This window comes from Amblyomma mixtum, chromosome 5, assembly GCF_055824585.1.
Source record: "Amblyomma mixtum isolate Tamu chromosome 5, ASM5582458v1, whole genome shotgun sequence".
NCBI classification, from domain to species: domain Eukaryota; kingdom Metazoa; phylum Arthropoda; class Arachnida; order Ixodida; family Ixodidae; genus Amblyomma; species Amblyomma mixtum.
The window spans coordinates 90,285,017-90,310,794 of record NC_143016.1 but is presented as its reverse complement, the minus strand read 5'-3'; the positions used below and the strand labels follow the sequence as shown (position 1 = coordinate 90,310,794).

The following is a 25,778-nucleotide window of genomic DNA, read 5'->3' as shown; positions in this document are numbered from 1 at the left end:
TTCGAGGGACTATTTTCTGCGTTTCTGCAGCCCTGATTGGACGAGAGAGCTCTACCTTCCGTAGTGCTGCAAACATCTTGTGAGACGAAGTATGACTCTGACAAAGGCCAGACCCTGGTCGAAACGTTAGAATAAAGTTGTTGTTTTTCTATGCTCCTTGGTTTCGGTGACTGTTGGCTTCCCTCATGTGCCGAGCTCCTCTTTTCCCTTGCTTCGTTCAGTTTAGTTAGAGAAGTGCGAGAGAAAAAAACTATATTTCAGAGGAAAAGTTCTTATAGCAAGAGCAGAGTAGCGTAAAGAGCCCTGCTTGTCCAAAATGGTCAGAATATCAGCGATGTATCAGTACACTTTCATTACTTCGTGCATATTTAAAACGGAGGCTAAAGTCTGGTCAATGCTGGCTATGGTGGTGAACAGGTAGTTCTTCTAGTCTGTTGTATTTATTCTGTAGCTTCAGGAATGGAGTAACAGCACGTGTCAAGGCGCAAATCATCGTTAAATCCTTACTTTGCCTTACTGAATCGTTAAAACCTTACTTTGCCAGAACTAACATATTCAAATTCTCTTTTTTTCCCCGCACCATTACCGAGTGGAATCAGTTACCACCATCATCAACAGTTGACATTGATGCCATTGAACAGGCCGTTCATTGTTTTTTTTTACTTGCCTTCTACTTTTTGTTTTGTGCTTTTTTGTATTGTGTTTATTGTGCCCCTCCTGCCAGGGCCCTTCACTGGGCCTGCAGTATGTCCAAAATAAATAAATAAATAAATAAATAACTCCAGTTATTGCAGGGCTACTACCTCCACGAGGTGATATTTGGGAAGTCATGACAAAAAACCTAGTTAGTGAGATAATCTTTTTGAATTAATGTGAAATTAGGCTGAAGATGTATGCTTAGTGTTACCGGCGGCAAGGTAAAGAGAACGGAAGAGTTGGATAAGATAAATCTCTCCATTAGATCTTGTACTGATTAAGTTTGCTTAATAGGAAAATCGTGGTTCATAATCCATGCCACCTTTGCAAATTCAAGTTCATAGCGACCAAAACACTTTATTACTGTAATTTTCAAAGATAGAAAAGACCTTACAAACTTTCGACGAAAACGACCTAAAATGGCCTTGAAGTTACTGCGAAATATTTACTCACTTTTGAGATCATATTAGTAATTATGTGAAATGTACTATCGCGCGCAATATGACTTGCAACACGCATCAGGTGGTACGAGCTGATGTTGCGAAGCAATGCGGGTCGAGCGCTGCTGTATATAGCTCGAGTTCTGTATATAGCTGCCGAGCAGTGTGTTCGCGTTCCTGGTACGGCGCAGCATAGCGCATTCATTTTTTATCAAAGGAAAACCAGGAGAAGGTGGCCGGCAGAGCGTTGCAAGTCATTCTGATCGCGACTGTACATGCACTAAGTCATTTCGCCTAGTGCAGTCGTTACTGCATTAAGGAAGAACCTTGAGACAGGAGACTTTCACGAGATTCATCTCTGTTCACATTTATCAGCATTGAAGCACATCTTTCAAGGGCTGCACCAGTTAACAAATACGTTAAGGACAGATTATAGTAATGAAACACCAGAACCAGAAGAGAAATAAAAAGCGCAAGGAAGGCGGGCTTTCCGAACACCGCGGCAAACTCAAATTAACCGGACATGGCGGAGTCCTTCGGTTATTAATCGATTTTCTTTTGAAGCGAAAGATTTACTACAGGACCTCGTGCTACGATCGCCGGGTGCCTTGTTTTGACCTTCAGCTGAATTAGAGGTCAAACCATAAAAAGAGAAAAAGAAATCAAATCATTATCCCTGACTGGGAGTCGAACCCGCGGCTGTGCGAACAGGTCCCCTTAAGGCTATATCGCCGCAAACAACATGCCTCGTGTTAAACTGCACTAGCGCTGTGCATTGGAGAGCGTCGTCTTCATCAGCTTCCATCTGCTCCGTCCCGCGGCACTGCCTGCTCACCGACGTCTTCGACGAAGCACAAATCCGTGCTTTCGCTATAATTCGAACGTAGTAAACATTCTCTGTAGTTTTTTTTTTACTTTTAAGTGAACTAAGTTAGCAGGGATCACCATCACAATTTCTGTGCTTTAGCCTGGAGAAGTTCCGCTGACATCGATCGCAGCTATGGGTTACTCCCTGGCGAAGAACTACACCCTATAGATGCAGTTGAGTTAGATTAGATCAGCGGTACCAGCAGAACGGTTGAGCTGAAAATGGTGGTCCATGGCTCCATTTCTCTTCAGACTACGAGACAATGCGCACTACCATTCCCCTAACCACGATTCCCCTCTTGGCTGGCTTTGTGGGAGTTACGAGCCGTTATGGCTCGGTGCACAAGCACGCGTGCCTCTTTTAAAGCGAAAGCTTTACTACTTGCACTTTCAAGCCTTTGCCGTGACGCGGCGGTGCCACCATTGACCTTTCGCATGATCTCTGTGTGACGTCACGCCGAAGAGCTGGGCGACCATCTCGCGCCGTCTGCGAGTAGTGGCGGTGCCACCACCGGCGGCCTTAGATTAGATTACATTGCATTACATTACATTAGATTACATTACATTACATTGTATTGTATTGGATTAGATTAGATTAGATTAGATTGGATTGGATTAGATTAAATTAGATTGGATTGGATTTGATTATATTAGATTGGATTAGATTAGATTAGATTAGATTGGATTGAATTAGATTGGATTGGATTGGATTGGATTAGATTAGATTAGATTAGATTAGATTAGATTGGATTGGATTGGATTGGATTAGATTAGATTAGATTAGATTGGATTAGATTACATTAGATTAGATTAGATTAGATTAGAGTGGACTGAATTAAATTAAATTAAATTAAATTAAATGAGATTAAATTAAATTACATCACATTAAATTAATTTAGATTAGATTAAATTAGATTACATTACCTTAAATTAAATTAGATTAAATTAAATTAAATTAAATTAAATTAAATTAAATTAAATTAAATTAAATTAAATTAAATTAAATTAAACTAAATTAAATTAAATTAGATTAGATTAGATTGTATAACCGATGCATCACCACAAGTCTAACCACAAGCACCACCACCAGCTACACTACCAGCTGTACCATGGCGTAGGTACGGATATTGCTTCCGCAATTACCGGGCTTAACCAAGCTAAGCCACAGCGAATTTTTTCTTCGCTTAGCTGCGAGCGCCTATATCCGACAGCATCTCGGAAAGCGGCCCGAGCGAGCCACAGTCCCTCCTCCAGTACCCTGTCTCACGAACCTACATTAATCAGGAGGCACAGGCCTTCGGTGTACAATGAAATAGTGTTGAGAAAATGCCTATTTGCGCGCATGCACCTGAAGGCGCGTCAAAAAAAAAACTACGACCAACCTTTGTTTCTAAGCGTGCTTCTATGTGGCTTCAGTTCTCACATACGCAGACAGCAAAATCCGCGGGAAACGCAGGCGCAAATAATAACAGGAAATACATTCTCATGGAAAAAAATTCAGAAAGCAAGTGCGCTTACTGATGGATGACAGTGGTCACGTGATCAAGTGGTAACGTGATCAAAAGGTTCAAACTCAGTTCTACCAAATGTGAAAATTGACAGCCATTATACTATATATAAAACAAATGGCGTATCTCTGTCTCTAAGAACACTTACAACAGATTAATGAACGGTTTTTATGGAAAATGTGTAGGGTGGTAAGTATACCAGCAAGCAAGTGAAACGAATCGATACGTGCTTGAATTCTTAAATATAACGCTAATGATGGTTTCACCTCATTTAGCACTCAATCCGGTGGCCCCAACCCATGTTCCTTTTTCTGTTATTTATTTACACACCTGCTACGGGAGAAGGCCTTCTGGTGAAAAGTTTCTTAGGATCAACATTAAAGGCCTGCAGTTTACTAAAACGCAGCAGACGAGACAACACAGCGATACTGTATTAACCTATATGTGCACAACAGCGCCTTTTTTTTAAATAAAAAATCAAAAGGCGACGGGCCTATACTCAAAGCTAGAGGCGCGATTAAGGGCTAATCTATGTGGTTCACAACTCGGTATGCATTGAACGCTTTCTATGCTATAAACGCACCGCGTGGCATGACCATTGGTCGACCGACGACAAGAATTGAAGGTGCTGTATGGTATGTAGGGTTACACATTCCGAAGCTAACCTTGTCTGTGATGGACACCGTGGAGTTGAGTTGCTGGTTAACTTCGCCCGCTTTGGTTCTTTAAAGTGCACTGACTTCTCAAAGCACACAGGTGTTTTTTTTTTCACCTGGCTTCTATCGAAACATTGCTTCTGCGGGCAGGATTAGGTTCTACAACATTGGGATCAGCAGCTGAACGACAATACCCCTGAGCCGCCATGGCGGTTACACAAAACCACCATCCACAACAATTCTAAACATGTATCACTGTTTAGCGTTGAGCAACCCATATAGAAAGCAACTACAAAACGATATGCAAGAAATCAAGGCGGCAATACAAATGAATTGATTTCTATCAGGTAATTTGCTTGACTACAAACACAGTGCCGCGACAGGGGACAAAGAAGGATGGACAAGCGCTACTAACAACTTAAAGTTTAATGGAAAAGACATGGATAATATACACAAAATTTACAAGCAAGGCACATGTGTTTCCGCAACAAGATACAGAATGCGGTACTGATAGGAATCTAGGTACGCAATTTCACAGTCATGGATAAGAACATAATTTACTTTTAGGCACAAAGTCTCAAAGTCTTCCAGTAGACAGCCCTTCTATTCGCTTGTCAGGCTACGTTGACTTCGTTATCGTCAAAAGGTCGAAGATGCGTGTTGACTCGTGGCAAACCAGAATCCCGGATCACTGTTTAAAGCAAGAGGTATCATCCTGCATTTCACATCCGACGCATAGCAGTATGGTCAGCATGAGTTGGAGACGCAGTGATGCCGGTTGTCCTCCATTATCATGGTTGCCGCCTTGCTGCCGATCATCATGGCAGTTGCGTGTGTATTGCCACTCACAATGTCGGGCATCACGGAGGTGTCTGCCACTCGTAGGCCCACCACTTTGCCTCGGACCCTGCGCACAAAAAGAGTAATTCAATTCTTGCGTGCATTTGTTCAGCTCAGTGTAAAGGAGCAACCACCGCCTCCACAAGGTACCAGCCTCTCTCCTGGTGTATCTGTCCCAAAAAAAAAAAAAATCCGGAGGAATGCACAGCGCTGTGTACAAACGTATACTGTCGCAGCGGTAATGAAGTGGGCCTTCTGGAAGTACCCGCCACCTCTGCTGAAGCTGAAGACATTTAAACGCAGAGCAGCGCTTCCTGATACCGCACTATTCTTGAAGATGCTTGCGAGTGTACTTCAAATGTCAAATTTCTTTTTAACGCGAAAGCTTTTAATGCCTCTTACTGTCGTGTCCAAGACGTGTTAGCAAAGGTGTCCGCGTTTCGGATGCATGCCTTATGTGGGCATATTCCAATCAATAGCCAATCGATACTTAATCGGGTGAATCGAAAGACATCGGAACGTGATATAAAGGGATTTCATGATTAGATCATTGTACTTACTGACTAAATGACTAATTGGTAATTAGTAGTAGTTAAGAAGTAGCATGTAGGACTGCGCACTGCACCTGTGCCTTAACTAACACTAATTAATCAGTGTACTAGTTAAGGTCATGTTAACTATCACTAACCATGCATTAACTAGTATCACAAAATGTGCAAGTCACGCTTAACTATCATTAACAAAGAAGGTTTTGCAGCCACGCGGTTTAAGTACATCCGTTTCAGTTCTATACCATGTTTCCGTTACCATAAAGATATCGGGTTCAAAACCAAGGGCGCCGAAGAGTGCAAGGATTTGCCCTTCTTTATTCTTGGCAGCCTGGGCATTCACATGGATCAAGGTAACTAGAACAATAAGCTGACGATGTCAGGTTGCATATTTTTTGCTTCATAAGTGGTCAGATGCAAACCAGCTGAGACAGAGGTAGGCAAGACAGTCGCGCCGTGTATTCATCACTTTACTTTGATGACTCAGCGGTTCGTCCTGGATTCTTCGTCATATATCGTAGATGCACCTTCTGGAAGCTGCTCTCTGTATAAGGGGCTACCTCATAAGCAGATTTGTTTTATTAAGAAGTTATTTCTTGGAGTGTCGAGTCTCACGAGGTACTAGATGTACATGGTCACACAAAAATACTATATGACGTTACAGTATGCTATTAGATCAATAAAATTATGAAAGTGTCCACGCCACTATGTTGAAACCGAGCACCAGGCTCAACGCACTTCATAGCGCCTTTTGTGCCTCGTAATTAATTTGCGGTTTATAAATCAATAATATGAGAACCATGCTCTGCTGTTTGCGTATATAAACCATGACATACCACATAGGGTGGACAGATTACAGTTATCTGCAGCTTCAAACAAGCGACAAATGATTAAACCTAAATGCGAGCAAACTTTCATTTATTTGAATTTTTATATAAAACGATTCCATCGACCAATAGGCGTTTGCAGGCGAGGCTTCAGATGAATGGCCTTGAATATTACATAATCAGTGCGGGATGCGGACAAAAAAAATCTACCCAATGTAATTTGCGAATCACACCATCAGAGCAGCACAATGCAAGACTCGAACTTTGTCCAACCAGTCTTCGATCTCTACGTACCTGAGGCGCTCGTCTACAACAGCCTCGGGATGGCATCCCATGGGTGTCGTGCAGCACATATGCCAGGATGGCTGGGACCAGTGCCGGAAGATGCACTCGATGTACTCCAGGCTCCACAGGGGTCCTTCTTCAGCGCACGGAGGGAATGTGATGTTCCAGGGCTTGGCGCCTACGCTTTTCATAGCCCCCGTGTTCAGCATCTTGTCGATGAACATCTTCGTACCTGCGAAGACACGTATCTTCTTCACGCGGTGGTATCAAGAAGGGACGCAAATTTCAATCGAGTTTGCGTAGCAGTCTTTTGGGACAGTATTCACTCTTTAGCGCAGTGCTTTGTGCATGTGCAAAGAAAGATGGGAACAGAAAGATGAAAAGACAGTCTGACATTTTCGAGAGAATGGGCTTGAAACTACGGGCAATTTTGGTCTCATGGATCTCGATCAGGTCATACAGAGCTGGCCAGACAGCTAAAACTGCACTGACACAAAACGGGTAGCCCACTGTTGTGCAAAGTGTTTTTTATGCTGCCGAAGGAAACGTTGCGCAAAAACAACTTTCGCTCACTGACTCGATGCAGCAGAACCTTATATCGTTTTTCAAAGGCTACTGATACGTTTCTATCTGTCTTTCTTGTTTTATGTTTTGCATTAACGCAGAGTAAACGGCGTCTTAAGAACAAGGGTGCCAACGCAGAATAGATAGCAGTTTGCTTTGTTGACAGATCTTTGTGACCATCAATGCAATAATTTTTTTATAACATGGAGGCCTCACACGCGCGCTATTCACACACACCACGGTGCGAAGAGATAGTAAGCCATAGCCGAATGGTGGAAGTTTTTTTTAATGCAGGAAGTCATTTAACGGCTATATTTGCGCCTCTCTTTACCAGCAACTTCTGTCCGTTCGGCCTCCATCCGTTCACAGCATTGTGCTCCTATACAGGTACTTTAAGGTCCTTTAGCACATGCATAAGGTTGAAAGGTGGTGCTGGGACGAAGTTCAAAAATTCTTATTTCAAATACACAGGTCTTTAAATTTTCAGCCACAGTAAAACGTCACGTATACGCACGGCATGTAAACTGACATTGTTGTAGCACCAGCCTGCGGCAGTTGAGACGAGTTTGTGCAGTTGAGAGTAGCATGTGGCGCTAAATAACGTCACATGCAATATCGGTAAGCTGCCGCGAAGCGACTTCACTGTGTTCTGGACCAAACTGTTTTGTTCTGTCTCTCGCTCGCTAACTGTGCTGCTATGATTTGACACAATAGCGTCGACATCGGCGGAACCTTCCACAAGTGCCGCTGCTGGTGGCCGAGAACACGACCGCCTTCCGAATGGATAGGCGAGATCTTTAACAACAGAAGACCAGTATGAATTACGTGTCGTATTTCAGCCATCACGGGCCTTTACTCGCCGTGCCGGGAGACAGCAGAAAACACACTCGTGAATAAAAGTACATTTTCTTAAAAACCTTTCTTTTTGGCAACGAAACACGGGTCAGCACGCATGCATTCCTGCATTGGGGAAGTCTATTAGTAGCACGGATTACACCGCTACTTTTCTATGTAGACCTGCGAAGCATTAAGATGTTTTCTTCAATTCCAGTACAGGCTGCTTTACACGCAGTATTCAGGTGTAGCTAAAGCTGCAAGTTAGTAAAAAAAAGTAACTAGTTGCCAGTTATTCTGAATGAAATTGGTTGCGATTCTACATCCTTCACCTTCAACCAATAAAAAATCATTTCTGCTGACATCTATGCGTTTTATCAACGAATTCCGAGCATTAGAAACCAGTTGCCACAAAGAGTACCAGCACCGCCTGGTTGGGAGGATCTGGCCCGATATAATACAACGACTCCTTTTTTTTACTATTTTTTTCTGTAGTTTTGGATTGGTTCCAGCAATGGCATGCCCCTCCCATGGCTGGATTTGAACCAATGCCACAGAGGAAAAACGGATCGTGGCGTGGCTTGGGCCAACCACAAAGGACAAAATAATTAAGAATGGAATAGAATCGGAAAGGAGTCGTCATATCGCACTGGACCTGAGTTCCACTATGGCGACCATGACCATACCCTGAGCAGCAGCTTTCACGTCGTCCGGGTGTTCGAGAAGGTGGGGGTCTATGTCAGGATAATCATTAGCGTCCGCAGTTCGCAGGGTGATGCGACCTCTTGACTTTGGCCGGTTGTTGATAACTGCCACTCGGAACCCTGGTTGATTCGTTCCAGGACCGAGGTAGCTGTCGTACGCCTGCAAACAAGGAGTCGTTCAGAAACACTTTTTGGAGAGCCCGGATGTTATTCTGTGCGTTCTTTCACGTCAAAAATTCCCATTACGCGTTCTCGCCGACCACGCGCATTGTGTCAGGGCCAGCCCATCACACCCAGTCCGTTTCGCGAAAAGCGGTACTCGGAATGTTCTTGATGATCGCGCGCATAAAAACATGCCACACCTAGAGTTTATCGTTCCAAACGGCAGCAGAAACTACAGGTACCAACAAATTCATTTGGCAGGCGTACACAAGTTCAGTATAACAAGGGCAAATACCCCCTGTAATCGCGCTGATTTCATTTCGCTAATGCTTAAACGAAAATTTTCTGCAGAACATTTACGTTCTTCCGCACTTCTAAGTACGATTATAGAAAATGACTGTCTCACAGTCGACAGGGGTACTAATGACGGAGTATGTACTTGCAGAATGGAACGATCCCCAAGTTAAGCACCTCTGCAACTTATGGAATGGCTTACAAGCTACTTAGGGACTGCCATTGTAGTACTGCTTTAAGAAAGATGGTTCCTAGTTAGGTCCTAGAGATAAGACCTTTTTCGCTTTCCTTTCTATAATGTTATCTTTGTTTTGTGGTTTCTTGGCTTTGGCCACATTTTTTTTTCTTCAGGCGTAGAATTGCTTTTTATATGTTTACTTGTTTTGGAAGCTAAATTACTTCAAAGAAAAGTAGTGTGTTCGGTCATTTGGGTTAAGTTCTGCAGTCTTAAAAACGCTGGAACACGTGAGCCAAAAGCCACCGACCCTACCTCTGGCAAGAAGCCTGTGTTCACCAGCTCGCCCTTGGCCAAGTCATTGGCAGGCGGTGAAGAAATGACCCCTATTTCGATGTCTGGGATGTCAGGGGCGGGAGCATAGTCGGTGCTCAGGAACTGCAACACTTCGACGGCAGCCGGAATGGCGATTGGACCTGTAACAAAATTATCAGACCCGGAGGCTCTAGAAAGAATTATCTTTGAAGTCACAGCGTATCATTCTTATTCATGCGGTGTTAGGTCGAAATATTGAAAACATCTAAAATGGTTAATATCTTCCGGCTGCGTATCTCTATCATGTCATTTCCCTCATATTGGCTTTCAGCAGGATATTTGTCGTAAAATACTGTTAGCTTTGTACACAAAAGGTCTGCATCGCCTACAGCATGCTACTCCATCCTTCTTTCTTTTAAGTGTATAATACAGACGCTATAAATGAAAAGTGAACACACTTTCAGAACTCTTACCAGCCCTTTCTCTCTCGTACTGGGCGATGTCGCTCAGCGACGCCGGTGGAACGGCCACATAGGCAACCGTGCTCACAGGCACTGCCGTTAACAAAAGCACGTGGTCTTGAAGACCGCGGCCAACGGGAAGATCGGCCACCACCGGAATCTGCGCAGCATAGCAGTTGCACTCAGAGTAGCTTTTCGCAGTCCCAACAATATTTAGGTTTATATCACAACTAACCGAAAGTGTAGCGACTTCACAGGCAAAAAGATGCGCTCCGGAAATAACACAAATGTCTCGCGTAATTACAAGCTTTTCTGCCCCGCATGCGTTTGCTACTCATGGTGGGTTCAGGGAAGCAAGCAGTACAGACGGTGTCTCCTAAAAACGACCTTGCACCCGTCTGCTTGACTTCGGTAGAATGGCGTTAAGGAAACAAGTGAAGAAATGGCGCATACAAGTGTGGCACTGCCTGCCAAGCACACTATAAATACCATTCTAACTCAAAGTACTGCAATGGAGACTGTAAGGCACGCTCGATTCCGCCAGTAGTGCTATAAGAAATCACTAAGCCTGAGTTGTTTCTGTTATCCGTGCATCTCTCTTTCTATTTCTTGTTGTTGCACTTTCATTTTTGTTTTAATTGCTCCCTCCGCGCTGCCCTAAATTTAGCCTCAAGCCTTTTTGTTAACCTAGAAATCTTTCCCCAACGGTGAATACTAGCAGGATGTAACATTTGTGTCCTCTCTTTAAAGATTGTTGCAAACCACTCATCATAACGCAAAAGTGTCTGCCCAAGGCACTCTAACCCACTATTACTATCCTCATTATTTGTCATGAGCGGCAACGTACTTTTTCTTTTGACGTAAAGCACCGTTTGGCGTGCGGCTCAGCCGCAGTGAATGGGTGGCAGAAAAGCGAATAGAAAACGAACATGCCGTTGTTTGAGTGCTTAACATGGAGAAAAGAATGTGTTAGTAGAATCTCAGCGCTGCGTCTCAGCACAGTCGTCAGACGCGCTGCACGGCGACATCATGTAGTGATGACTTTAGTCGCGGCGTGACGTGAATAATAATTATTGACATAATAATAATGTCAATAATAAGGAATTATTGACATCCATACGAGCGCAGCCATACGGCTACAAACGAAAGCTAAACAGCTTTCTCAAAAACTTCGTTTTATGGTAGGGCGAAAGCGTATTGATCAATAACTCGAAGTGGGAACTTTGTTGGTCAAATGCTTAGGGAAAACCCCAAGGCGGAGTTGACCGTACGCTTGCCGTCCCTGTTAGCTCAATTGGTAGAGCGACTGCTCCGGTGGAGCGGTGGTCCCAGGTTCGAACCGAGGACCAGGATGAATTTTTCTTTAACTACAAAGTTCCTGAGAAAGCTGTATAGCTTTCTTCTGTAGCCGCATGGCTGCGCTCGGGTGGATGGCAATGAGTAATTACTCCCTTATTACAAATCTACTCCACCTCAGGCCCAAGGATTTCTCTAAACATATGACGTGAATCACTTCGAGGTCAGATTTGCATCATTCCCAACGGTACCCCTACTTACGTGACGACAGTCCACTATATCGCAGCAACATGTTGCTCTTCGAGTATATAAAAAAAAATTCTCAGAGGACTTTTGTGACACGGAAGTAGCATCGTCGTACACAGGATGTTCAAGTGGTACAAATATGACAATTTTCTCTCGGTAAAGCCTATCGTGATGTTGTCAAACCTACTTGTGGGCGAAGCATTTACACGTTAATCTTCCAGGGGCGTATTCTATGAGGATTCATTTTACATTTCATCTGACGTGATGTCAACGTGATTGCAGCATCAGACGAAAGCAACAAGTGGCCAATCACAGAAAACGCAACATAGCAGATCCCCTCATCGACTGTGGAGGAGGAGTTCATCACGAAAGTCAAAATGAAATGTAGTAAAATAAAATGAAATAAAAACAATGCAATATGAAAAATAAATATGAATTAATTGAGTAATAACAAAATTAAAGTTAATAACACAAATTATCTTAACATTCATCATCATTGCCACACGCACCGGCTCATGACTGGTTGCGACATGAAGCCAACGTTGCCAACTAGCCATGGTCGAGTCGCTTCCCACAGACGCTTGAAAGCCGAGACTATGCCGCCGATGCCAGAGGGTCAAATTAATCCGAAATGGAAAATGGATAATGGATCCTTATAGAATACGGCTCGTGCTTGAGAACCTCATTGGCCTAAGTTAAGAACTATCTCGAAAAGGTCATTACTGTGACGTTTCCCACACTTACGACACGCTAGTTAAGCGCCTACCTTCAATCGCTCGAGGTCCTCTCTGGGTCCCACGCCGGAAAGCATCAGGATTTGTGCTGATCCCACTGCTCCTGCGGACAGGATCACCTCACGCCGGGCAGTGACACTCTGGGTTTCGCCGAACCGGGTGAACGTCACGCCCACAGCGCGTTTCCCCTCGAAGTTCACCTGCGTCATGTCACAGCACCGTGAGGAGAAGGCACGCGATGTCTTGTAGAATAATAGTCAATTGAAATTTCAGATTCGGAGCAGTGTGCTTTCTCCCCGACACAATGCATGGTTTCGACGGAGAGCACTCACCCTTTCTAGCTGAACTGTTCAATAAGCACTGATTGAAATCTGTGTGCACGGCGGAGAGTATTTCCTGAAGAAATAATTAGGGACGAAGGCTAAGATGCACATGTAATCGTCACACAGACTCTCTTTCGACTCAGCCGATATATGCGTGTGTCTGACTGCGCCATGGACAGATTCTAATTCGGTAACCGCTCTCCTCCTTCCATTGGGACATACTGCCCGCAATCGCGATGCCCTGGGCACAGCACTACTTTATGAGAAAGAGGAAAATAGCACCAAAAGTGTTACTAATCGGGATTTGGAATACATTATGCGTATTATACTACGCTTAGATTCCAGCAGCGCTGTTCAAGTTCATCAAAAATGTTATACCAATAGCCCTTAATCTTTGGAAGGTTGTCAACGGGATTACACAACGAAGGAGGTAAAAACTGGTAGGAACCCATTACCGGGGTCAGAGAGACACCTGAACACACTATTGAATGCGTTGCAAATATACGTGCGTGTCACTATAGACATCCTTCATGAAAAGAAAGACCAACGGTTTTGAGTCTGTCGGGGGAATATTGGGGAACCTGTATTGGGGGAGCCTATTCAGGAATATTGCCAGTAATTCGGGACAGCGCCCAGCCAGTGCCGCTAAACCAAGCGGTCTACTCTGTTCTGTTCTGCAGTCACTCGGTCATTCTCTATCATTCTTTATCACGCCCCGGATGACGTCAGCATATTATTTTTGAATGCTTGAAGTCATGCGTCACGTGTTGGCAGCCACGGGAACTGGAAGTGCTTGTCCCGAATTCCTCTCATAACTTTGGGAGAGGTGAGGTCATATCAAACTCTTACCTTCAAAAAGTTTCGAACAGTTGCGATGCATAACGTGCCACACAAGATGCCCCAGAAACTAACCCTTTAGTCTCCAAACATTTTACAAAGGCTGTGCATATAAGAACAGCATACAATCCTTGTTTTGTCCGTGGGGAGAGTTGCCGCTCTTTCGCATGTTTAACACGCCTTCGTCGTCCCTATATTTCTGGATGTAAAGCGCCACAGTAAAGTAAAGGTCAGCAGAATCCGCCATGGAATGCCGCTTTGGAAATCTGGAGCAAGTATCACCGGTATGGCTTCTCTTGGGACAAGTTTAGTTTGGCCTGGACGGCTACATTATAGTCGTATCACAGGAGCGGCAACATTATTTATTGGAGGTGCACAACGTCTTAAAGCTATTGCTTAGGCTCTGTCAGATTGGCTCGGTGCTGCCAAATATATAGTAGTTGCACTGCATTTCCAGAGCAACTGCGACCCTCTGAGGCAGACCTTCCCTGCGCACACCAAGGTCCACACGCACCTTGGAGACCTGGCTAAATAGCGCCACATGGAGGTTCTTGCGTGTCCGCAGGATTGGTTGGATGAAAGCCTTGCTAGCGCTGACGCGCTCGCCATTCCTCAAGTTGGTCTGCAGGCGAGAGCATCCTGCGTGCGGACAAGGGTACCGAGGTCGTTTGTGCCAAGTTTGGAACAAAAATCGCTGTGACCAGCATAAACATAGCCTGGGCTAGTGACCACCATGAACTCGAATAGTATCGCGTTAGTCACCTGTCTGCGATGCGCCGTTGTAGTCGACGAGTGGATAGCCGGATTCTTTGCACGCGTCCAAGAATATCTGACTCAGAGGCGTGCTGCCGTTAGCGTAGTCCACTGGTACTTCACCGCCAACGCCGTGGTACTCTGCGGGTAGAAAAACGTCAACGAAGCGTGTGAATGAATTCAGGCCCATTGCTGCAACGCTTCTGTCTTCCTGAGGATAAGGATTGCTGATGAAGTCGGTGTTCTGCGAATCAGTACGTCCGTGCAGGCGGCAGTACAATCGAAGAGGAAGGTGCCAGGATAAAACGAATGCGTGAGTAATACAATAAGCGCTGAGTATTTCACTTCATGGGAAATGTGTGCGTGACCTGCAAACAATGTTAAATTGAAAGCACACAACCTATGTTTATTTTACACATGGCTTTTTGACCCGCTATACCCTCGTAACGCCCCTGAAGCTTTCTCACAGTTGTCGTGAGAGAAGTGCTCGCGCAAGCTCATAAGTAGAGGCCGGATTTTTAGGCACTAAAAAGCACGTTTTAGGCGCCATAAATAGGCAGCTGGAATTGCATTTTAGGCACCTAACGGAGAAAAATAGGCACTATAAACTTTATCAAAAGTGTACACAATTCCGAACTTCAGCGCGCAATATCTGCCGTAAATAAAACAAAAACACAGCAGGAATGATTTGGGACCTTAAGCAAGGTGCGAACATTAAAAGCGGTTTTTTTTAAGGCTGTCGCGCAACTTTTCGTACAATACACATGCTTCAGCAGAGCAAAAGGGACGGTTACGAACCCGTTTAAAACACTTTGGTATACCTAGAAACAAACAATTCGCTTGTCGTGTACGAAAGTAGAAACAATGAACACCTTAACAGGAGGCCATGTATTTAGAAATTGATAGAAACATTGTCAATTCAAAGCATCTGACAAATGAGTTCAGTCTTCGCTCACACAGGAATTGCTTATTTATTGCAGGCATACACGATGCTTCAACATTAATAAATATGTTTTCATTTGTGTAAACAGTGTTTTATAGTTTGTGGCTTCACGTGTCCGGAGCCACGCGACTGTCAAATGGTGCTTGCCATCAGAAAAGTCTGGAAACCAGAAATACGAGATGCTAGAAAATTTACACACAGTGCTGCTTGATGCGGAATATGCCGAAAAGAATCATATTAGTTCTGCACGGGCCTACGTACATCCAAGAGGATTCATGGTAAAATAAACATCATCCATCTAGAAACCACTGTTAAAGCTATGGATGCAGTAGCAGACAAGCACCATATGGGGCACAAGGAACGAAAATAAGGTAGGTTACCCAGGTGGAAATTTTAATCAGCTAAACTGTTTCTAGCAGGTTTATGGAACATTTTACAGATGGTTTCAATTGGAACCAACTGAAATTATTTGGACGAACCTATAACTTACTCCGTATACTTTCCGAAATGTGGTGCCATCTGGTCAATTACCACTTTAACAGCCAAAGTCATCAACAAGCTGCCACGATAAAATGGCAGAAAATAGAAAAAAGGTTGCTTCGATATTTTCGGCTGACGTGGTTGGTATTGTGTACACAACCGGCGTAGGTGCAGTGTTCACCACAGCCAACTGACGAGATCATCTAATGTTGCTACGTGTGTGTTCTACTCAAAACCGAAATGAATTCGAAAGCAAACAGAATCTGAAAGCAAAACCACAGCGTATTAGGCCCCTTTTCGGTAAAATAGGGGATTTTTAGGCACCGACGTCGGAAATAGGCATTTATAGGCGCTATAAAAAGAGTATTAAACCTATTGTCTACACCTTATTCGTGCTCATGTGTAAAAATGGTGCGCCTACGAAGCGTTAAAAAAATAGGCATTTGCCTAAAATCCGGTCCCTACTCATAAGTTAGCTCCGTCGGTGCCCGCTGCAGCTTGCAAGTGAGCCCCGTCCCTTTTGCTTGCAGACATACTCAGGATGAGGTCAGGCGGTGTCATGATTGTGGCTGCTAAACGCCCATACTCTTCTACATTTTTTTTTAAGTGACAGAGGATGTTTACTACATTGGAATCAGTGCGAGAGCACGGATTTGTGTACGTAGAAGAGCGTGGGTACTGATGATGAGTCAGCACTACAGCGGGACGGAGCGCTCGCGCTTCTCGGACTTAAATCGGCAAGAGACCAAACCATGGCCAATCCCCCACCGTGGGTATGTGTCATCGCTTCAGAGGCAACAACGACAAGAGACAATTTTGCTACGCTCTGAACATCCGATTTAGTGCTCTCGCACTAAAACGAAATCAATGTTTTCTCTTTTTGATATGTTTGTGCTGCGTAATAATGTTCTAGCTTATGGTTCCTCTAACATGTTCCTGTAGTAGAGTCAAATCGGTAGGGCACTCAGTAAGGTCCCAGAACTAAAAACTATCTCACTGCAGCCCGAAGACATGTAAGCTTGGCTCAACTGCGCGCCACGCCGTAGATTATATACCTCAGTCTCTAAGCTTCCAGTCTGGCCCTCGTTCATTGTGTCCAGATTTCTGACCACTTAGTTCCCTTATCTCAGACATTCTGATTTTTCATATGCGACCGGTCTCCACTTGTGCGTGCAAATATTCAGAGTGATTCTAGCAATGTTAACCCGGCCGAAGCACTCCACTGGATAGAAAGCCGTTTGCTCTAACCCCCCCCCCCTCTAATAGCGCTTCGTATGTTCTCTTTTGCATATGTGTCAACCCAATCATTGCTTGATTAGGCCGATGGCATGTAGCGTTCCCTCGGACTGATTTTTCTTCTGATCTGCTTTGTAGTGTCGCATGCCGTTCGTTATAAGAAAGGAATCCGGCTAATAGCTCCCTTGGCCTGTCATAAACTGATAGCTTTGTAATTGCTGCATATCGAGACAGTCGACTTCAAGCACGTGGATGGGATTGGATTTGACTGTGAGGTTTAATGTCCTGAAGCGACGCACGTGCTATGATGGACGCCGCAGTGTAGGACACCGAATTATATACCCTGCAGTTCTGTACGAGAGCATTCTTGAACGGGAAACAGTTTAGGAACGCAATTTCTCATATATCGAAAGATTTCAATATAGCGATTAATATATCGGCAAATCTCCCGTCGGAACACTTGCATATTTTTTTACTATTAACATTTTTGCTATAGTAAAAAGCGTTCTCTATTGCCCTTTTATGGCAGTCTTAACTGTTCAGTGCGAGCAACAGAAAAACTTTAAAATAAAGGTTTTGCTAACACATCGGGAGCTTCAATATTTCCATAACAGTATCTCACAATTTTTCAATATTCAAAATTTTTCTGCAAGAATGTTGGACCTGTAGACCACCTGCGGTTCTTTAAGGTGCGCTGGCATCGCACAGCGCACGGGTGCCTTTTGCGTTTCTTCTCGATCGAAATGCGCAAGTCCAAAGCCGTCCACGTACCAAAGATGAGGAGCGGCGCCAGCACGCACTGCATATAATGCTGGGACATTCGCCTCAGCCGGACGCCGCCGCTCCGTCGACACAAATGCCATTGGTATTGTCACGGTCATGCAGTCTACCACGACCTGCATGTTCTGGCGTCACCTTTTGGGTGCGTGAGCGCCGCTAATCACGAGAGTGCCTTAAGTTGCTTTAACCGCATCAAGCCGTTTCTCTTTTTCTCACTGGGCGGCGCACTGAATGGCTACTGCTGCATTGACAAGTTCACTTTTGCTGTGTAAAGTTACTGGCGGTCGCCCGGTCATCAGCGACCTTTGACGATTTTCACGGCACAGACCGAATGAATGAAAGATGATGACGACAACGGTATCTAAAACACAGTGCGAGGGGCGCACAACGCAGGAGGCTACGGCGATGGTCCCAAGGACATTGATTTCAATTGCTACTGTCTCTCCTTGCGCCCTTTTAGCTGTGTTAGTTTTGTTTGTTGATGTTTACTGCCAAGTTAATGCAGTGCAGCCGCTAGCTAAATGATTTGTGGATAGTCTGTAAGCTGGTTGCTGAATGTAAACGCGTGTAGCAAAATCCTGTGTTAAAAATATTTGGCCGAGTAGTCTAAGACATCAGGAGACTAAGCAGTTGTGTTTGCTCCGCCGCTGGTTTGTATTCCGTCTGCGTTGAACTTTTTTCTGCCGGCTGCCATCCGGACCAGTCTTGCACACATTATAGGAAAGAAGTAACAAAGTACAACTACTTCATTTCAAATGTAACCGAAATCAGTAGTCAGTAACAGACCCCAGGAGCTAACTAACAGTTACAATAGAGTAAACGATTTCTATAGCGTTATTTCCCTTTAATGTTTTATTAGTATAAGACAAATATGCACGCACTACAGTGTAAACCGATGCGGCTTCCTTGATCTGCTGATTTGTTGCAGTTCATACGCTGTTGGTGTTCACTGTAAGTTTTTTTTTCTTAGTATTCGTCAAAATTTTTTCCTCGTTTCCTTGTGAAAATATCCAGAGTGACACCGAAGATTTTGTCGGTGTATGTACATACGTACTGGAGTGAAGGACGGAGTTGTAATCACCGCACTTTGTTGTTGTTCGTGCTCTGAGCGGACAATGCTCAAGCTCACTAAACATGATATTCTACTCTACCGCAGTGACTAAATGATATAAGGGAGTAATTACTCATTGACGTCCACCCAAGCGCAGCCATACGGCTACAAAGGAAAGCTATACAGCTTTCTCAGCAACTTCGCAGTTAAAGAAAAATTCGTCCTGGTTCGGGGTTCGAACCCGGGACCACCGCTTCACCGGAGCAGTCGCTCTACCAATTGAGCTAACCTTGACGGCAAGCTTATGGTAGGGCGAGAGCGAATTGATCAATAACTCGAAGTGGGAACAGTGTGTGTCAAATGTTTAGGGGAAACCCCCAAGGTGGAGTAGATTTGTAATAAGGGAGTAATTACTCATTGACGTCCACCCAAGCGCAGCCAACGGCTACAAAGGAAAGCTATACAGCTTTCTCAGCAACCTCGCAGTTAAAGAAAAATTCGTCGTGGTCCGGGGTTCGAACCCGGGACCACCGCTTCACCGGAGTAGTCGCTCTACCAATTGAGCTAACCTTGACGGCAAGCTTATGGTAGGGCGAGAGCGAATTGATCAATAACTCGAAGTGGGAACAGTGTTGGTCAAACGTTTAGGGGAAACCCCCAAGGTGGAGTAGATTTGTAATAAATGATATGCGAGCCGCAGAACATGCGAGACATGAATACGCCAATATGGGAGTAAAAAAGGAATAAGCTGTCGTCTCGCACATTCTTTAAGTGAGTGCGCTAGAGGACAGATTATTAAGGCGGAAGCCTTTAATGTCTCATCGTTGTAAGCAGCAGTTGTCGACAGAAAATGTCACGCTTTTCAATTGGTGGAAACGGTCGTGACGTCACAGTGCGCGAATTTCAAACGGGCCCCATTGTACTTTGGCTAGTAACCATGCAACCAATTTAAGGGATCGTATAGTGATGCTCCAAGTAAGTGGGACTGAGCTTAGTTAATTGCTTAATTACCCAATTAGCCTAATTAGCTTTACTGGTCAGGCCATATAAATAAATAAATTCGATTAAGAAATTGGTCGAGCTCAGGAATCGAACCCCGGTCTTCGGCGTGAGAGACGAGTATGCTTCCACTCCGCCATGCCAGCTCGATGGTTTGGAATGAACAAAGGCGCGTCTAGTGAATACGGTGTCTTCACTCACTCTCATCCTCCTCCATTCCCTCCCGGCGAGGTTTAGGTGTCCACCGACAAACGAGAGAGATACATTTCCTTTCCTCAAAAACCAATTTACCGACGAGCGAGGCGTAGAACCGAATGGGCGACGGCGTTCTATGGACTCTTTGGCAGCGTTGCAAGACGCTGTCGCGTTCCACTCTTAGGGGCGAAGCTTAACATCTTAACCACACATCAGTGACCACACTTTAGGTCAAAAAAGTGCCCCCCCCCCCCCCCCCCCCCTGAATTTTGTGAGACAGTTACTGCGTAATTTCCTTTCCTCAAATACAATTTTCATTTTCTTCATTACGGCTGCTCTTTATCTATCTTCTTTCACTCCCACTTCCTCCCTTCCTCTACGGTGCGGTTCAGGTGTCCACCGAGATGACATAGAATTACTGCGCCATTTCCTTTCCTCAAAAAGCGTTGCGTTCAAAGGGCAAGGCATCGCGCCGAACGGGTGGTGGCGTTCCGTGGACTCCCTGGCAGCGCTACAACGCGCTGTCGCGTTCCACTCCTAAAGGCGAAGCTTAAGCGTCATTAATTAGCAGTTAATTAGTATTCAGGCATTAATCAGTAATTAACCATTAATTAGTGATTTGTCATCACTTAGTAATTGGTGCTCAATTATATGTGACGCCACCAGTGCCACAGAAACAGCGAAGGTGGTGCGGAAAACGCTTCCGCCTCTACCCACTTTAGAGAGTCAAAGTGCCCCCTGAATTTTTTTCCCTCCTTTTTTGCTCCTTTCTGTTTAGAGTGTGTAAGCGCCAAGCGGGCTGCAGCAGATACACGATCTCCCTTTCAGTTCAGCATAAAATAAAGGCTAAATAGTAACCCGGGCGCGGAAGCGAGATTTTCTGGCCCAACCACGCCATAAGCCGCCGACGTGCTCTACAGATCACTGCTCTTCAATCGGAGGTGGCGCCTCTAGCGGCGGCTTTTCACCGCAAACCAAACTTAGGCGGCAGTTTCATGAGACCATTAGAAGTATTGAATTACTATGGTTCTACTAAGCCTTTAAGACAGTACTGGTCTAGTGAGAGCTGCCTCCCGTTAAACTGCGCGCTATTCCCGATGTGCAAAAAGTGTTTGATGGCTTGCACTTGACGCCACTCACCGTCTGCTTCTCCAGCACGATAGTCCTCTATATCCTTGAAGTGTGGCAGCACGTCGTTGTACGCCCATCCCTTGGCGCCATACTCTGTGGCCCAGCGATCGAAATCGTGCTTGCTTCCCCGCACGTAGAGCATGTAGTTCAACACGCTGCTTCCACCGAGAACTTTACCTCGTGGCAGCGAGACTCTCTGTACGTGGAAGGAAGGACAGGGTGCGAAAGTCTCTTATATATTCTCAAAATAAAAGGCACAAGCACTTCCACTTCAAAGAGATGCCGTGACGACCACATTTGAGAATTAAAAGCACCGTGCTCTTGTGCCCTTTGCTGTTGAGCTTCAGCCAGCAGTAGCCTTACTATGAAGCCAAATGTCTTAACCGCAAATTATAGCAAGGCTTCTTTCTAAGATCACGGTTGGTAAGTTTCTCTGCATATTCTACAGCTAGCTACCTGGCATTGCAAAACGGTGCTTTGTTGAGCTAGTCGGTACATGTACAGTAAAGTCAGCGCAACTGAGACAGGATGAAGGTTTGTCTCATTGTCTGTCTACTCCCTTTGTCCGGTTTCAGTTACGCTGAATCTTTACATGACATCGCTCAAGCAGGATTTCTAAACTCGAATTTTCTCATCCTGTGCTCATCCTCCCTGTTGCATTTGGGAGGAAAATTGCAAAAAAGTAGAAAAATTCGTCGAATCTAAAGCTGGATGAGACGCCGAAGGCAGTGCTGAAGTGACGTCATTCAGTCGACATCACAATTTGGTGCGAGTGACGTATTTTCTCGCAGAAGTACTGCGACTATGGATCGTCCTTGCCCTCAGCCGTCTTTGGCCAGCAGTCTGTTTCTCGTCCAAGGTACAGTCGTGGGAAAAACTGCTGTATAGGCCTGCTACTTAAACCTTGGTTAAACTGCTTTTGCACAACACTTTCCGAAAGCGCCTGATGTAAAGAGAGGCGAGAACGTCGCCGCCATTTTTCTCTTCCTGGTGTCCACTGTTCCAATAGGGCAGTTATGCGCCTTCCCTGTGGTTCAGGTGTCCACCGAGATGTGTGAGACAGATAGTGCGCATTTCCTTTCTTCAAAAACCAATTTACAAATTTCACCCTGTTTTCCAAGCCCCCGCTCTATTGGTCTCGCAGCTGTGGGAGACAGATACTGCGCATTTTCTTTCCTCAAAAAAATACCGAAGACACTTTGTAAATTCTAAAGTGTGCAGGGCGAAAGCCTTGTGGTCAAACCACCGCCGCTTCCCCGAACCGCTTGGCGCGTAATCACTGGGCCGCTTCGGAGCTATGAGTCTCAGTCACTATGAGTCTCACTCACTCGACAGCAACGAGACGTCTGGCGAAGGAGCGGCTGGGCAGCTGCCACCGCCGACGCGCGCGCGCTCGTTCTACCGCTACTGTGTGGCGTCACAGTTGCTATCTGCGCCCCTACTGGCCAACTAGGTGGTGTTGGTCTACTGCTGGTTACAATGGACAACGGCGACGCCGCGAAATGCAGAAACGGGCGCCAAAGAGCTGCGCTCTAAAAGTGTCGCGAGCGGTTGCGGCCGCATACTCTCGTTGCCTCCCGCCGCAGGCGCATGGAATGTCGGTCGCGCTCTGCACCAAAGTTCTAGTTCCGGACATCGAAGCGGGCGCAGCAAACGCGCGTTCTCGCCGCCCCCGCCGGCAAACGCCCGGAGATGGCTCTTCCCCAAGAATGCAGTGCGTACGGGCAGATCCGGCCGCCATTCTCGGCGCGTGTAAGCGTTCGCCGCCGACACCTCCTAAGTCGCACAACCGTCGGTAAGTCGGAAGCCCTTCTTACGAAGGCTTCTATCTCCGAATAATATCTTGTTGATATCCTGCAGCTATAGCTGGCCTGGTTTATTTATTAGTTTAGTTTAGTTTAGTTTAGTTTAGTTTATGGGGTTTAACGTCCCAAAGCGACTGAGGCTATGAGAGACGCCGTAGTGAAGGGCTCCGGAAATTTCGACCACCTGGGGTTCTTTAACGTGCACTGACATCGCACAGTACACGGGCCTCTAGAATTTCTCCTCCAAAGAAATTCCAGCCGCCGCGGCCGGGATCGAACCCGCGTCTTTCGGGTCAGCAGCCGAGCACCATAGCCACTGAGCCACCGCGGCGGCGGTTTATTTATTATTACCACATTTAATAAATCGCATCTTAGTGTACGCGCTTTGACGCTCCTCCCTTGGTTCCGATCGAACACGAACCATTCACTGCGCGGATAATGAGCGAAGACGCCGCGTCCACGGTATGGTAGTGCCCCCGTATCGCCAGACTATGTAGAAATTGGAAAATTCAGATCAGGAAGGGATAGCTCTACGATAACTGAAAAAGAAGCGTCCTACTCCTTGAAGCTATATCTAGGTGTCTTAGAACTCGAAGCTACAAAAGGAAAATTAGCCAAGAAGGTGACACTTTTGTAGTGGTGCAGTGTGTCGTAAATGTGTAGAATCAACTGAACATCTTATACTGGAATGTGGCGGCATCCATCCGAGTGTCGATGCAGTCACAGTTACTCTCCCCGAGGCCTTAGGGTTTAGAGATAACAATCGTTCCGTCGATGTATATGCGGTAGAAGTTAGCATAAAACGATTTGAATATTAGTGGCTCGAAAGCAGGCAGCTGACGTGAAGTTACAAGTGCAAGATAAAAAAATGTATTTAAAGAGAATGGCGAATTTGTATACCGATTTATTACAATGATAACAGAGTGACAGAAATGTAAAGAAAAAAACAGCCGAGCATGGAGGCATCTGCAACCGTCCCGTTTCAGAGGGGACGCTCTTATCGTCTATCCATCCATCTAGCCACGCAGCCACAAGTAGTATACACTAAATTCTCCCAGAAGTATTTATGCAATACCTTCAAGAAAACGTTTCACTAATAAGGAATGTGGCAGTAGCAGAACTGGTTTGGTTTACTGAGGTTTAAAGTCCCAAAGCTATTCAGTTTATGAGGAACGATTTAATGAAGGGCTATGGAAAATTCTGACCGCCGGGGGTTCTTTAACGTGCACTGACATCGCAGAGTACGCTTGCGTCTAGAATAAAGTCTCCATGGAAATTCAGCCGCCGTGGCCGGGATCGAACCCGCGTCTTTCGGGCCAGCAGCCGAGCGCCGTAACCACTGAGCCACCGCGGCGGGGCCCAGTAGCGGAACTGTATAATGCACTGGGTAGAGGGATGTTATGTGCAGCGGAGATAGGAAAGACCACGTCGTTTGATCCGGCTGCCTGTACAGCCGTGGCCGGAATAATGGGAGCTATGAACCTCAAAGGGATTTCAAACGAACACTTAAGATAGGTCAGTGAACATCATGCAAGAAGGCACATTGAGCGGAAGTGAGTTTTATGTTGTCCCCAGTTCGTTTACTGTAGGGTCTCGGGAAATTTCACTTTCGTGCTACCCGGATTAGGACGGTTGCGTTCAGGTTATATCTGGGGCAGATAAAAAGAAAACTCTTTCGACTCGAGTGCAAGTGCTCGTACGAGAAACTGGCTACAACTTCTATGGATTACAGGAAAACAGAACCGCTGCTGTTCAGTGTGCAGCTGCTGCTGGCCAACGTACTCTGCTGCTAGCAAACTGCTAATGGGGATTCCACACTGTGTCATGCGGAGGAGCAACGATCATTAAATAGCCCAATGTCTGTCATTTTTGCAGCGTTCGGCGAATAATTACAGTGTCAATCTGGGTCAGGACAGCAAGCTGCTGGGCTTGTTGGTGATGCATGTTGGGAAGAGGTCAGCGCAAAAAACGGACGAGGGCCGCAGGAAGAGAGGTGAATGTCTTATGTGTCCTCTCTTCTGTTCCTCGTCTTTTTTTTTTTTTGCGCTGACTTCTTCACAGCGTCAATCTGGGTCAGTTTCTGGGGCAAAATTGAAAAGTTGCACTGAGGACTGTTTTCTTTTTAACGTACCGAAGCCAGGTCGCTAGCTTGTTTGACGCATTAATCTCATTTCGCCCCTGCTGCATAGCTTTCATGCCTACTTACCTGAGATGTTGGCTGGGCTCATATGCGTATGAATTTCTGGTCTCTGGCTCATTTTCTTACTGGAAAACCAGTCAGACCTATTAGGATATTTGTACTCTGCGTCTTTTCTGGTCTCGCTTGAGGAGCCGTATTGCCTCACTGGATCTACTACTGGACGCCCTACATGACCCCTTGATGCACCACAGCATGCAGGAGAGTGATAGCAACGCACGAAACAAATTAACATACGCAAACAGAAAAAAATTGGCGTGGCTTAGCTTTGGTTAAGCCTGGTAGGTTGCGAAAGCAAGTGTTTTATACCGCATATGCAGCGCCTCTAGCGGGAGGAGCGCGGCGCGCCGTGCCAAGCGGCCGCCGTTACCCGACGAGCCGAGTTGGTAGCCCGTCTCTCGCTCCTGGTATGACGTCACGCTGTGACGTCACTAGACATGGTATGACGTCAGGGGTCATTCTAAAGGTCAAACGTGCCAAGTGGCCGCCGCTACGCGAAAGGCCGTTCTTCGGAGTAGTATTGCTTTTGCAATAAAAGTTGAAAAAGGCGTTGTGTGAAGGGACTGTGGAGATAGTTAAAACAACTTGCTCTAACT

At 45.5% G+C, this 25,778-nt stretch overlaps 1 protein-coding gene across 1 annotated transcript in view; it reads right to left on the bottom strand.

Annotated features, from left to right (window-relative positions):
- Positions 1-4,914: 4,914 nt before the first annotated feature.
- Positions 4,915-25,778, bottom strand: part of LOC149342988 (glucose dehydrogenase [FAD, quinone]-like) — a 34,433-nt gene continuing 13,569 nt past the window's right edge. Inside the window, exons 3-11 of the mRNA XM_089546860.1 lie at positions 21,190-21,376; positions 14,375-14,506; positions 14,127-14,251; positions 12,485-12,652; positions 10,189-10,336; positions 9,716-9,876; positions 8,752-8,929; positions 6,677-6,899; positions 4,915-5,074 (exon numbers count right to left, since the gene is read on the bottom strand). Of these exons, the coding sequence (XP_089402986.1) occupies positions 4,915-5,074; positions 6,677-6,899; positions 8,752-8,929; positions 9,716-9,876; positions 10,189-10,336; positions 12,485-12,652; positions 14,127-14,251; positions 14,375-14,506; positions 21,190-21,376 (1,482 nt within the window). The remainder of the gene's footprint in view (positions 5,075-6,676; positions 6,900-8,751; positions 8,930-9,715; positions 9,877-10,188; positions 10,337-12,484; positions 12,653-14,126; positions 14,252-14,374; positions 14,507-21,189; positions 21,377-25,778) is intronic.